The following is a 13,909-nucleotide window of genomic DNA, read 5'->3' as shown; positions in this document are numbered from 1 at the left end:
GTAGCGTTGTCATAAAAAATTTTCAAATAAAATTTTTTGAAACAAAAACAAAACGATAATAAAACAAGTATGAATGTATAGTCGGGCGTAGCCGACTATATGATACCCGACACCAGTCAGTATGTATGTATATTAAAAATGGGGATTATTTTTTAACTTTATTTTGGAATATTTTTATTTTTTTTTTTTTTGCAAAAAAAAGAGATTTTTTACAAGAGGGATCAAAGGGGAGTTGGACAAAATATGGCCCTATCCTTATAAATGTTGGTAGAGGGAGTTAGGTTTAGGTTAAGTCTACTTCAATATTATTTATTTAGAATTTAAAAGTGTCATTAGTGTTTGTTATTGATTTTTGACCTGCAAGTCATTTTCGGAAGGGGAGTTTGTATGGGGGCTAGGGTCAAATGAAGCCCGATCATTAAAACAATTGGTAGTGTCATTTAAAGTTCTATAAAATTAAGTTTTGTCGACTTTTGTTGACATAATAGATCATTTAAATTAATTATAAGCTCAAAGGCCCTATTTGGAGGGTACGGTTGTATGGGATCTAGTCGAAATAATGGACCGATTTTAACCATTTTCAATAGGCTCTGTCCTTGGACCAAAAGAAGCGTGTGTGCCAAATTTGCGGTCTGTACCTTGCGCACAAGGTTTAAATGGACAGCCAGACGGATGGACGGACATAGCTTAATCGACTCAGAAAATGAATCTCTATTGGTATACTTTAAGGTGGGTATAGGACGAATATTTTTGTATGTTACAAACATCAGCACAAACCCAATATACCCTCCCCACTAAAGTGGTGTAGGGTATAAATACGACATACTAAGATACTACCGTACAACACTGATTGAGAATTGGACAACTGATTATTCGGGAATATAGTTTTCAGCCCTTTGATAAATTTAAAACTTTAAAAGAAATGTCATTTTTATTAAAACCTTAATTTTTAATCATTTCACAAATGGGAGAATCCATATCAAAACGGAGAGAAAATCGAAATTTTTGGATTTACCATCTCCGATTTAATGAATGCCCATATTATGGTTTACAACCCATAATATGGGCATTCATTAATCACTGATTTCGAATCATTTACGAAACAATTTCATAAACTTTTCACTTTATTTTGTGGCAACATCAACACAATTACAACTGAAATTAGTTTTAATTCATAATACCAAAAAAGTTGAGTTGTTTTAAAGTTAAGTTGTTTCAATGTAAATTTTTTGAGTTGTGTTGTAAACCGTAATAGGGGTGGAAATTTCCAACACATATTAGGTTTGACTTTTTGATCGAAAGCCGTTCTAACCAAAAATATCGCGCTTTGAAATTTTAAAAATACATATATTATATTACGTAAAAGTATATTCATATTATTGCCCAGAACTATGAAATTCCTTTAAGTACAGGATAATTTATGATTTCGTTTTCAAGCCAAAAATGTTGTCCTTAAAATCATCAAAATAGAATATTTTACTTCCAAAAGGTTAAAGGGAATTAGTGTATAATTTAATGTCAAATAGGTGTGTGGTAAGTTTCATTAAAATTGAAAATGTTAAATCCGTTTTCACATTACTTCTCCCTAATAATTTTTATTTTGATTAATATTTGTATCATTCTATGCAATAATGTAAATAAACCAATTTCTATGAAAAATATAATATGATTCCTATACATTTTAAAATTAATTATTAAATCAAATTATTAGGGTATTTTTTCAAAAGTTAACCCAATATGAAAAAGTAGTGGAAGATTTTAAATCAAATTGCATGAAGGATTAGTCTACATTTGTATATTACGCATTCAAGTAAAACATAATAAATAGTTAATATATATTTATATATTATGTAAAAACGTATTTACATTAATAAAATAAATTAATAAATAAAGCAGAGCTGTAAATGAATATTTTTTTTTTTTTTTAATTTGTTAAGAATTAGCTAAGTTTTTAAATAACTTTCTTCACAACAAAAAAATTAACTAAACATGGTGTATTTCCACTCTATTTGATAAATACAAAAAATTTTTGATTAATTTACCAAATTACTAAAGTTATAAAATTTTTGTAGGATTTTCGCACATACCTAATAATTCAATTCCTATTCTGTCGCTTTACAACAAAAATAATAATAATTGAATAACAAAATGACAGTAATGCTAAAGATTTACTTAAAAAATCTATTCAAATTTCAATTAAATTATATTGAATTAAATGATTAAATGATTCGTGACTTAATTTAAAGATTAATGATTCGCGAATAATTTCATGAGTGATTCATTTACAACTCTGAAATAAAGTTATCATAATTTATAATAAAATTTACAATAGTCCAAAGTAAAATAATTTTTTTAAATACAAATTGATAGCGTAAATGGTACTCTTTTTATTGCTACAGTGGTTTTTATGGACACTGAAGTAATTTTACATAAACCATATTGGTATTTAATATAATTATAAGTTATTAAAAATAGTTTGTTGTTTGCATGTAAATGAGATCATTTGAAAGTTCACTTCAAATGTATAAAATTTGAATTCCTGTAAACTATTAGTAATTTGTTTTTAGTTAAAACAAACAATTGCAATAATAAATATAAAATAAAAAAGTGAATTTATACTTTATAAAGAAAAACTCAAGCGTCCCGGCGCATTTGTTTTTCTTATTTTTAGAACAATAAAATTATTATATAATATTTTTATAATTTAACACAATTTATAATATCTTCTGCTCGAATATCCAAATATTTAAGAATTGATGTTCACGTAACATTATGGGGTGATACTACAAGTTGTAATGAAATTGTTGTACAGTTCTCATTGAAGCGATTTGCTGTGTTACGATCTAAGTCCACTTGACCCAGCTCCAGTTCACTCACATCATCATGTGTTGATGATTTGATTCCATTGTTCTTAACTTCGCATGTGTTTATGGGGATTTGACAATTTATGGGTTGCGGTAACTGCAGTAATTCGACATTTCGATGGGATGTTTGATTATTTTCCAAAGACATTATTTCTTCATTACATTGTTTGCCAATTTTAGTCGTACATATTTTATTTTTTCGTATGTTAAAACGTTCTAAAAATAAAATAATAAATTAATATAAGTTATAATTTCAATGTGTATTTTAATATAACTTCAATAAATCCTTTAATACATATCCGCTACCAATTTAGTTGACATTCGGATTATGACTAATTTTTAGAGTATTCAATTATTCGGGTTTTTGTCTTATTCGGTTTATTCGACAAATAATTATTTGGGGTTTTAAGTTGGCCTTTTAATAATCGGATAATTAAAAATTATTCGGTTAATCGAATAAGAGGAAAGTGTATGTTGTTTTAATAGTTACATATTTCATTTCTACAATATTTTTCTTCCAATAACAAACAAAATTGTAATGTTCCACTACTTTAAATTCATTTCTAATAATTTTTTTTTCACAAATATTACAAATTATTTAATTAAGTTTATTAAATTTATGTTTTTGAGATTTATCAAGGAGTTCCAGAATTCATACGCTCCAATGAACTAGAGTATAACTAAGTATTGCTGAAGAACTTATTAGAAATACTATAGATACTGTTCCTCAAAACTTAATGTAGAAGTAAAGGCGATATCATTATTTTTAAGATTTCTTTTCAGAAATCTGAAATGATTTTGCATGAACCCATTCTGAGAAGTAGATAAATCAGAACAACTTATAGCAATGTTTCTGAAGTATTGCTATAAAAATTGTTTATTATAAAAATTAATTAAGAAATTAATACAGAAAGTAAATTTATTATAAATCAAATATAAATGTATAGTCGGACATATGATACCCTACACCAGTCATTATTTATTTATTTTTTATTTATTTAACAATATTCAAAAACATAGCCTATAGGCCATAAGCGGTTACAAATTTCTACTTCACAATAATTCTTCCAATACAAAATACATAATTATATATAAATAAAATTACACCTAATTTTTTTAAAAAGATAATATACTATATAAAATAATAAAAAAGATAATATACTATATAAAATAACGATAGGACATTTAAAATTTACCGCATTGATCATAAATAAATTCCTACATAATTTGCAATCAAACAAATGTAATTCAAAGAAGCAAAACAGGTTAAAATAAAGAAAAGTATGAAGAAATCATAAACAATCCCAAAAATGAACTCGCAGAACGAATCAATATGTCATACAGCAACTATATGGCAAATAACACTCCAGACTGTAAAGGACATAGGTAATACAAATCAGACAGAAACATAAAGCTATAAAACACCTATCAGTTGAACCTTCTGTGAAGAAATATAAGTCAATTGTATGTAAGTTTTCAACTACCCCAAAAAAATATCGACTCATGTAAAAGAATTTAAATACCAAAATTACCAATTTATTACATAATAAAAATTTCAAGACTAACTTTAAAAGAACAAAGTGAAAGACAATTCCTTAAGAGCAAAAATATATAATAGCAGAATAAATCTACACAAACACAAAACTCCATGCATACAATAACAGTCGCAAATCATCTTCCACCAAAACAGTCACAAAGTAAATTCATCCAAATCAGCAATATTGACTGAGCAATCACAACATCCTTAAAACACACAACATTTCCCCATTTCTAAGCTAACTGAAATTTCCCAATATTAGCAAACTATCTCAAAAAAAAATAATATCACAAATCAGTCAATACTAGATAAAAAACCTATGCATAACTTGCAATTAAAATGATATGAGCCAAAAACAATATTTAGGCAACCAATAATACCAAAGCAACAGTCTAAAATACTTGCATTATAACATACCTTAATAAGAAACAAATAACAGTAATTAGTGAGTAATATGAGAGACTAATACAACATAAATCAAAATCTTATAAAAAAAAAAGGTCTCACATAAAGAACACAATGAACTACAAGAAAAATACCAATTTAAGAAACCCTGCATGTTAAATAAAATAATCAGTTAAAGAAAGTAAAAGAAAATACAAAGTTCCAACTTTTAATAATATAACAATAAGATATTAAAAACAAGTAAGAGTGCTATATTCGGCTGTGCCGAATCTTATATACCCTTCACCATAGTGTATTTTAAACATAATTGATCTTACAGTTTAGTTAATAAAAACATTAAAAAAAAATTGAGTCGATTTAAGCCGAATGTTTCGGCGGCGGCTCAAGCAACTAAATATAGTTCGGCGGCGGCTAAGCTCCGACTCGAAGCCGGTCGACTTCGACCTCTGATTCATTGCTGGTAAACAGCAAACAGACGTAGATTTTGTTTTTGTTTATCGTAAAAAAAATTGTTTTAAAAAGCACTTGGAAAAAATTTGTGTTAGTTTTAAATTTCAAACTTACATTATTCGCATAAAAATTATTGTACAATAACTCACAATCTACTCTCATATAATTGAAAACGTTTTAAATACTTTTTTCTATTCATCAAAAAATATATTTGCAAAACAAAAGGGAAAATTATTTTATTTTAACAAAAATTGCATATCATATTTTTTTGCTGTGTATACTTTGTATGTTTGAATTCCAAACATACGAAAAAATACACAGCTGAATAAAACCAAATACAACTACACACACACGTGTACATCTTTTTCTATGTACAGTGTTTTTAGTGTTTTTGTTGCTTTTTTAACAATTTTTTGATGAAATTTTCAGAGGTTGTCTCGGATTTTGGCTCATATCTCCGTTATTTACCGACCGATTTTGCTGATTTTAAATAGCGATCTTCTCGAAAGCATGTCTAATAGAATTATTGAAGATTCAGACATCGCCGATATCTGGGGTCCTCTAAAAACTGATTTCAACAGACAGACAGACAGACGGACATGGCTTAATCGACTCCGCTATCTATAAGGATCAAGAATATATATACTTTATAGGGTCGGAAAATTATATTATAGAAATTACAAACGGAATGACAAACTTATATATACCCTTCTCACGAAAGTGAAGGGTATAATAAACTTGAATAATAATAATAATAAAAAAACAATGAAGCAAACAACATCAACAATGTTCGAGTTGTTGTGTAGTTGTTGCTGAGCCGTCTCTACATAAACCAAAAGAAAGCAGACTGGCCCGGCTTCAGAGAATTCACTGATCGCATCTTCAATGATCTTCCAACTCCTAGCAACGTACACCAAGCAGAGAGCAAGTTCCGCGAAACCGTCATCGCAGCAGTAGCCCGTTTTATTCCTGCTGGTCGACTATCCTTAGTGCGACCGCACTTCCCAGCAGAGGCAGCGAGACTAGCAGATGAGCGCGATGACCTCCGAAATATCAACCCCAACGACCCACGTATTGTCCAGCTGAATCATGATATCAGCAGGTTGCTAAATGAGGACAAGCGGAATAAATGCTTAGATCATTTGAAGAACTGCAACTTGAGCTCAGGTGTTAGTAAGTTGTGGTCTACGGTTCGGTCTCTCTCCAACCCGACGAAGAAGGATGACAGGGACCCTGAACGGTGCTCGCGTGCATTTTTGCCGACTTTTTATTGAGCACCCAGAGAGAGATAAGGCGAAACGAAGTGTTGTGTGCAAACTTCACAACCTTCCACTCTCGAACATTCCACAACCTTTCACCCCGTCTGAAGTGGCAGTGGCCATCAACGCAGCCAAACCATCTAAGGAGATTGGCCCCGACGGCATATCCATGCTGATGCTGAAACACCTTGGCGAACGGGGAGTCGAGTACTTGACAATGGTTTTTAACCTGTCAATGAGCAGCCTGATAATACCCAATGCCTGGAAAAAGGGTAGAGTCATCCCGATTCTGAAACCAGGGAAGAACGCGACAGAGGGTCAATTCTACAGGCCGATTTCCCTCCTGTCACCAGTCACGAAGACTCTTGAGGCGCTCCTCCTCCCCCCGCTGTCCTGCCATCTTACAGCAGCTCGCCACCAGCATGGATTCCGTAAGATGCACAGCACCACCTCAGCATTAACCGCCATAACCACTCAGATCTCACAAGGCTTAAACCAGCAGAGGCCTTGTGAAAGGACAATCCTTGTGGCGCTAGATTTATCGAACGCCTTCGATACAGCCAGCCATGCCACACTCTTCCAGGACATCCTGCAGTCCACCATGCGCAACAACTTGAAGAGATGGATTGTAAATTATCTGAGTGGCCGTCAGTCGTTCGTTGAGTTTTGAGACAAATGTTCCAAAACCCGTAGAGTTAAACAGGGAGTACCACAGGAGACTGTACCATTATGGCGACGGGCCAAAACGTTGATGATCTATGCGATCGAGTGAATGGTTATCTCGGAGAAATACACAACTTCTTCACTGGACGTAACCTGAAACTATCACCAGCGAAATCTTCAGCTACACTTTTCACCACCTGGACGAAGGAGGTAAACATGAACTTAGGCGTCGTAGTCGATGGAAACCAAATTCCGACTGTGAACCATCCAAAGATTTTTGGGGTCACCTTTGACAGCCTGTTTACTTCCTCAGCTCATGCCACTGCAATTACGCACAAATTGCGAAGTAGAAACAAGGTCCTCAAAGCGCTAGCCGGCAGCACCTGGGGAATGAACAAAGAAACATTGTTGGCTACCTATAAAACTATTGGCCGGTCAGTGGTCAATTATGCTGCTCCAGTATGGTCTCCATCGCTGAGTGATTACCAGTGGAGAAATATTCAAAGCTGCCAAAATGCCGCCCTAAGGACTGTAACGGGCTGCATGCAAATAACCTCAGAACACCATCTACATGAGGAAACGAAGGTTCTCCCAGTCAAGGAACATAATGTCATGCTGACTAAACAGTTCCTCCTGGGATGTCACCGGAGGAGTCATCCCAACTTTAACATCACACAGTTGGATGCTCCCCGAGGCATGTCAGGAAGGACCTTCGTGTATACGAAGAGAGCATACGAAGTTATGTTCAGGATCCCTTAGATCGGACTTCGTATACAGCAGCTTTGAACGACATTCATAGAGACGCCATCAATACCGCGGTTTCAGGTTACCGCATGAATGTCGTTCTTGGAGGCGCCCACCGCCCATTGCAGAAATAGAGAAGAACCTGCCGCGGAAAACAAGAGTTGCTCTGGCACAACTGAGATCGGGATGGAGCAACAGGCTCAACGCCTACTGGTCCCGCATAGATCGTGCCGTCCCCAATATATGCCCATCTTGTGGACAGGGTCCTTATGATACCCACCACATTTTCAACTGTCCAGCCCATTCTACTTCACTTAGCCCAATGGATTTATGGACTAACCCCATTGAAGTAGCCCAATTTCTTGGCTTGGACCTAAATACAGAACCCCCGGATTAAAATTGTATAGTTTAAGCTGTTACAACAACAACAATGTTCGAAGTATTAATCCAAACAACACCAATAATCCTCATCCAAGCAATTACAAGAAAAACACTAATGATACCTCATTTTCATATACCCAGCAAATTTTTATCAGTCAACAAATATTAATGATGCACCCACATATGAAATTATGTTAAAAAAGTGGATAATTTAAAAAAAATTAAGCATTTAATTTGTTCTTGAACCGTATTGTGCAATATTTTTACGTATTATTGACAAAAAAAAAGAGATTTTCTACAAGATTGCTCAACTAAGTTTTGCATTTGTTAACATAATAGAACATTTAAAGTAATTATGAGCCTAAAGGACCGATCCGGGGGGTACGGTTGTATGGGGGGTATATGCCAAATTTCATCAAATTATCTTGAAAATTGCTAAATTGACTCAGAAAAAGATTCTGAGCCGATTGGTATACTTTAAGGTGAGTCTAGAAACAATATTTTTGGGTGTTACAAACATCAGCACAAACGCATAATACCCTCTCCAATAATAGGTTTTTCTTAATCGGTTAATTGACTCAAAATTTTCGGTTTATTCTTTATTTGAAATTTCTCGATTTTCATTTATTCGAGCGATTAATCGTCAAAAATTGATCGATTAACCGATCGACGATTAATCGTTTGAATACCCTACTAATTTTAAATAAACATTTGATTAAAATTTGTGATGGGCAATACTAAATTAATAACAATACTTTTGTTAGCAGCTAAAAACATTTTCCGTATGATAAAAAATATATGAAAGACTTTAGTACGGCGCTTGTTTTGTATACCTTAGTAGTAATCGATATGTTTTAACAGTGTCTGGCAAAATATATTGGTTTGTTGGATCAAAAAACAAAAAAATTTGAATTTTACATAAACGTATTGAATTTTTGTCAATCCGTTTATATTGTTTATATTTATAAATATTTTTTTACAAAATTTACATTTTGAAGCGAAATTTACATCCGTATCTTTGCAAGTCCACAAAAACGTAAATGTTTGTGTAGTGTGTGTTAAAACAAGCGGCTTGACCGCTTGTTTAGTATATTTGGCCCTTTATAGATTGTACTAATAACAAATTTGACAAAAACAAAGAAACATTTTAATAAGTACATTAATGAGTACATTTTAATAATAAGTGTAAATTACTTGAGAGTAAAAAAAAATGTGCGTGGTTGTTAAAGGAAGTGATGTTTTACATGTCGGAAGTTAAGCAACGGGACAGCAATTGTCAGAGATTAGATAGCTCAAGTACCTGAGCAAAGTGCTTTTTAAAAACATTTAAGTTTTATGATTGTGATAAACAAAATAGATCAGTTCTCTTTAAATACATATTTGTATTATTTGCAACCTTTAGCACACATAATTTCTAAATTAATGAAAGTGGGGACCATTTCGTACTTTTTTGATCTTAAAATGGAAGTTTTTGAATTTTTTATAATATTGATCCTAAAAACATTAATTGTTTTTGTTGCTAACGTTCAAAAGGAAATTTCAAATTTTAACGTCGACTTTTTGGTTCTTCGAAAGGTACTTGAATTTTCTAAAATATTAAACCTAAAGACATAAAATTACGTATGCAGGATCCGGAGTAAGTAATAAGCTATCAAATAGAATTATTTGTTAGATTTTCCTTTTCAAAGGGTACTTATTGAATTTTCTATAATATTGAACCAGAGACATAAAATTATGTAGGCAGGGCCCTACTTAAAAAAGTACTTTTTGAACTTTAAAACATGTAAATAAGTAGAGCCCAGATTAGGTGAGAAACCATATAAGGGAATTTTTTTTCATACTTTTTCGTTCTTTAGAAGATAGTTTTTGAACTTTCTATAATATTGAACCTAGAAACATTAGGAGAGAGCTAACTATGCATTTCTTTTTATTAGATGTTAAATAAAATCCAAAGATCACAAACTTTTCTATGTGTTAAGAAAAATCTAACCTATCATCTATAATAATTTCTAAATACATACTTCATATCAGATGCAAAATTCAGTCCTAAACCACCCAAATAAACACTCAACTCATCAGAGTTAAATCCAAAACAAATGGCTTTTGTTTAATGAGGGTTTAATTCAAATACATTTTCACTCATCCAACATATCCAAAACCATGCAAAACCAAATATTTTCAACCAAGACATCAATAAAATATCTTTCAGCGGTAAATAACATCAAACAGAAGATGGCAGCCCTGTCTCCAAACTAGACTACATCAGGCTAATCCCCTACTATAGTTAAATATATGTAACTAGGATTACAAACATGCGAACACAGAGAATGAACACACAATCAAGCACCCTGATGATAACCCCCGCACGCCTCCCTGATAAAATTTGCTGCATGAAACGTTAACCCTTTCTACCAAGTGGGAAAATTAGCACAATTAACAGCAAAATGTAATAAGCTTAATATATCGGTTCTCGTTATCAGCAAAATGAGATGAACATATTATGGGGAAACACAGTAAAGTACATATATATTTTTTTATTTAATACATTTATTCTAACAAGAAAAGATTTTTCATAGATAGAACTGTTAATACGAGGATATATTATTGGTGGATTTCTAACAGTTCTCGTAAATTTAAATAATATTCTACAAATTTGTTTTTAAATATATTAATTGGGAAAGTAAAACTCCTTAAGCTCCTGGTAGAGAATTCCAAATCCTAGTAGTTCTAACACGAAAAGATCTTTCATAGATAGAACTGTTAATTTAAATAATTGTACCAAGTACTCCGGAAAACCTTCGACAATAATTTTATAAAATTTCAACATTACCCTAATATCAATAAAACTCCTAAATTTACACCCTAAGCAGTTACATGAGATCTAATGTATCTCATGTAATGTACAATTCTATTGAATGTACAATTCTATTGAAGAGAAGATGACATCTACGCATTAAACGACCACAAAATTCAGTAAAAACTTCAGCAGAATACAACATGTTAGACATCAATAAAGCATAAGCAATGTTCTTATGTAGGCAAATATAAATAAATATATATCCAAAGAATACAAACTACGAAGTGTATAATTTATTCTGTTACATAGCCAATAAATATGATGTTCAAAACTAAGGTGACAATCAATATAAACTCCAAGACATTTAACATACTCTAAAAACTCAATACTAACATAATACAAAGAACATACAGAACGACATTGACCACACTGAACAAACTGATATCTATTATATTATAATCTTAAAAAACTTTAGAGGCAAACCATCGGGACCATATGCATTCGATTTTATGCTACAAAATGCTAATACTAACTCATTGATATCAATTGCATGAAAAGAAAACCTACTATCAACAAAAGTAAGTTTTAAGTCAAAAGGATCATCTGTATCCACAATCCTTAAACTCAAAAATTTCCTTTCAATTCATCAGCATCTAAATCCTCAACAGATGTCTCATTATATAATACTAATATCCCATACAAAATAAAATCTAGTTTATATTGAGATATCAACAAAATCTCACATTCGTATTTTGCAGTGAATTTATTTGTTATACATCTACCCATCATGTCAATCATGTGAATACTTTACTAGTTTTAAATTTACAAAACTTTATTAGTTGACATTAATGATATTTTCTAAGTTAATAAAGTTTAGTATAAATGTTTACACTTTAAAAATTAGGTATTTCATAAAATATTTTATTAATATTTCCCTTCCTTTTTGTATATTAAAAATTAACTATAAGCTTGCCGCCCTTCCAACAGTAAAAAACAGTATAATTTTTATAGCGTCTCTCAAAGGCTTTTCTCAAATTTGTAAAAAATGTCACTAAAAGCGACTTATTTAAAAATGTTTTTATAAATATTATACCTAACTACGATGAATAAATTTTCTCGGTAATGAACATGTACGTACCTTTTAGTAAGGCTTGTCTGGTGTAGGGCTTCTGGCGTTCAACTGCTGTTGATGGAGAACATCTATAAGAAACTTTCGAACAACTTTTTGTTTCCTTGGGAATTTTGTCAATTGGTATATTAGACTCTAAAGACCGTTTTAGATTATGTTCTTCATCATGTAAACGTTGTTCATGTTGCACTAATTCTTCTTGAATTAATGTGGGAAAATTAGTGGGTTGAATTGCGTGGTATGTAGTAGTCTGGCTGTGGTGGTTTTTATCTGTAGGTTGTAGTTCTTTGTCATATATAGGTTTTAAAACCTTTGTATCCAAATTATATCTTTTTAAAACATAAGAATGTTGTCGCTCAGACTCTTGCTGATAAAGCTTTGTCATTTCATCCCGATCAGGAGTACCAAATAAATTACGACTTACTCCTTTTATTTTGGCGACGGCAGGGCGAGAAGAATTCACAAGTTTACCAGAATTTAATGCAGAAATGTTCTTAATAGTTAACCGTGGTAATCCTATTAATTGCACTCGACATGGGGAAAAGTCGATACTACTAGCCGTCATTTTACAATATTAGTGTAATAAATACTACATTCACTTTTATATTCAACATTTGTTTATTTAATTATTTTTTTTTAGACATATGTTTGTATGTATGTCTGTATGATAATCAATGTGTATTGTTTAATTGTGATTTTATGATATTTTAGTTATTTTTTATTAAATACTAATATTTTTGGTTTATATGTCTTTTATTCTCGTACCAATGTTAATATAATACACATATTCTTTTCAAATCAATTTTAATTTTCAACATATACTGTACTTTTCGTGACTTTTCATTTTGTTTTTTTTTTTTTGTGTATACTTTTATATATCAGTCTTTTTCGCTCACACTATAGCATAGTCTTGCGCCGACAAAAATAGAGACGGCGGTAGCGTCGCGGCGGCATAAATTCAAAAGTAGAGTTCTTTAATTTATTTCAAAAGTAGAGTTCTTTAATTGATTTTTATTTTAAAAGTCGACTTTTAGTATATTATAAATAGTCGACTTTTCGACTTTAGAGTTGAATTATGTTCTTTCTCTGTCTCTCTCTCTCTCACGCAAAATCGAAAGTTTCCCAAGAAGTTTCCTAGTGTGGACCGGCAGTTACAACAACAGTGACAGTCAGACCTGGTTCACACTGTCAAATTTTTGTGGGGAAACATTTTATTTTGTGTGTAAGATAAAGAAATGGTTGATATTTCCTTCTCTTAATATTTTACAAACAAAAAAATATTTTTAATTTTTTTGACATTCAATTTTTGTTGTTAAAATTAAAACTGAAAAAGAACAATGTTGTAAATATTCGTATGGTACAAGAAAAAAATATTTCAACTAAATTATATATTATTTCAATAATGCAGATTAATAAGCAAATACACATTTATATATAATGTTTATAGATTAATTAAGTTGCAAAATGTTTAAAGAAATCTTTTAAAATATAAACTTAAATGTAATAATTTTTTACATATTTTTAAATCTGATTTTTTGCAACTATGTTGGCTTGAGAATTCTTCTAATACATTTATAGAGTTAGGTACCGACTGACAGTAGACTTAGGTACTTTTTGACAGCGTTTCACTTCTTAGTGTTCAGTAGTAATAAACATAACAAACGTTTAGCAAAATATTTA

The 13,909-nt window shown here is 31.3% G+C and overlaps 1 protein-coding gene and 1 long non-coding RNA gene across 2 annotated transcripts; one reads left to right on the top strand and one right to left on the bottom strand.

Annotated features, from left to right (window-relative positions):
- Nucleotides 1-1,563: 1,563 nt before the first annotated feature.
- LOC111687724 lies at nt 1,564-13,115 on the bottom strand. Its single transcript, XM_023450197.2, has 2 exons — nt 12,239-13,115; nt 1,564-3,080 (listed from the first exon to the last, which is right to left on the bottom strand). The coding sequence occupies exons 1-2, from the start codon at nt 12,792-12,794 to the stop codon at nt 2,761-2,763; spliced, it is 876 nt and encodes a 291-aa protein (XP_023305965.1). The 5' UTR covers nt 12,795-13,115; the 3' UTR covers nt 1,564-2,760.
- LOC124419532 lies at nt 8,743-11,537 on the top strand. Its single transcript, XR_006940674.1, has 3 exons — nt 8,743-8,785; nt 10,513-10,821; nt 10,880-11,537. It is a non-coding gene; the product is annotated as an uncharacterized LOC124419532 (long non-coding RNA).
- Nucleotides 13,116-13,909: the final 794 nt, after the last annotated feature.

The sequence above is a fragment of the Lucilia cuprina genome, chromosome 4, assembly GCF_022045245.1.
Source record: "Lucilia cuprina isolate Lc7/37 chromosome 4, ASM2204524v1, whole genome shotgun sequence".
Taxonomy (NCBI): Eukaryota; Metazoa; Arthropoda; class Insecta; order Diptera; family Calliphoridae; genus Lucilia; species Lucilia cuprina.
Note: the sequence above shows the minus strand (reverse complement) of the source record. Positions and strands in the feature narration are given on the sequence as shown.

Excerpts from the sequence above, each read along its gene's own strand:
- LOC111687724 (XM_023450197.2), bottom strand. The coding sequence starts at position 12,794 with ATGACGGCTAGTAGTATCGACTTTTCCCCATGTCGAGTGCAATTAATA. Across the intron at positions 3,081-12,238 it reads CAGACAAGCCTTACTAAAAG|AACGTTTTAACATACGAAAA; the intron begins GTACGTACATGT and ends TTTTATTTTTAG.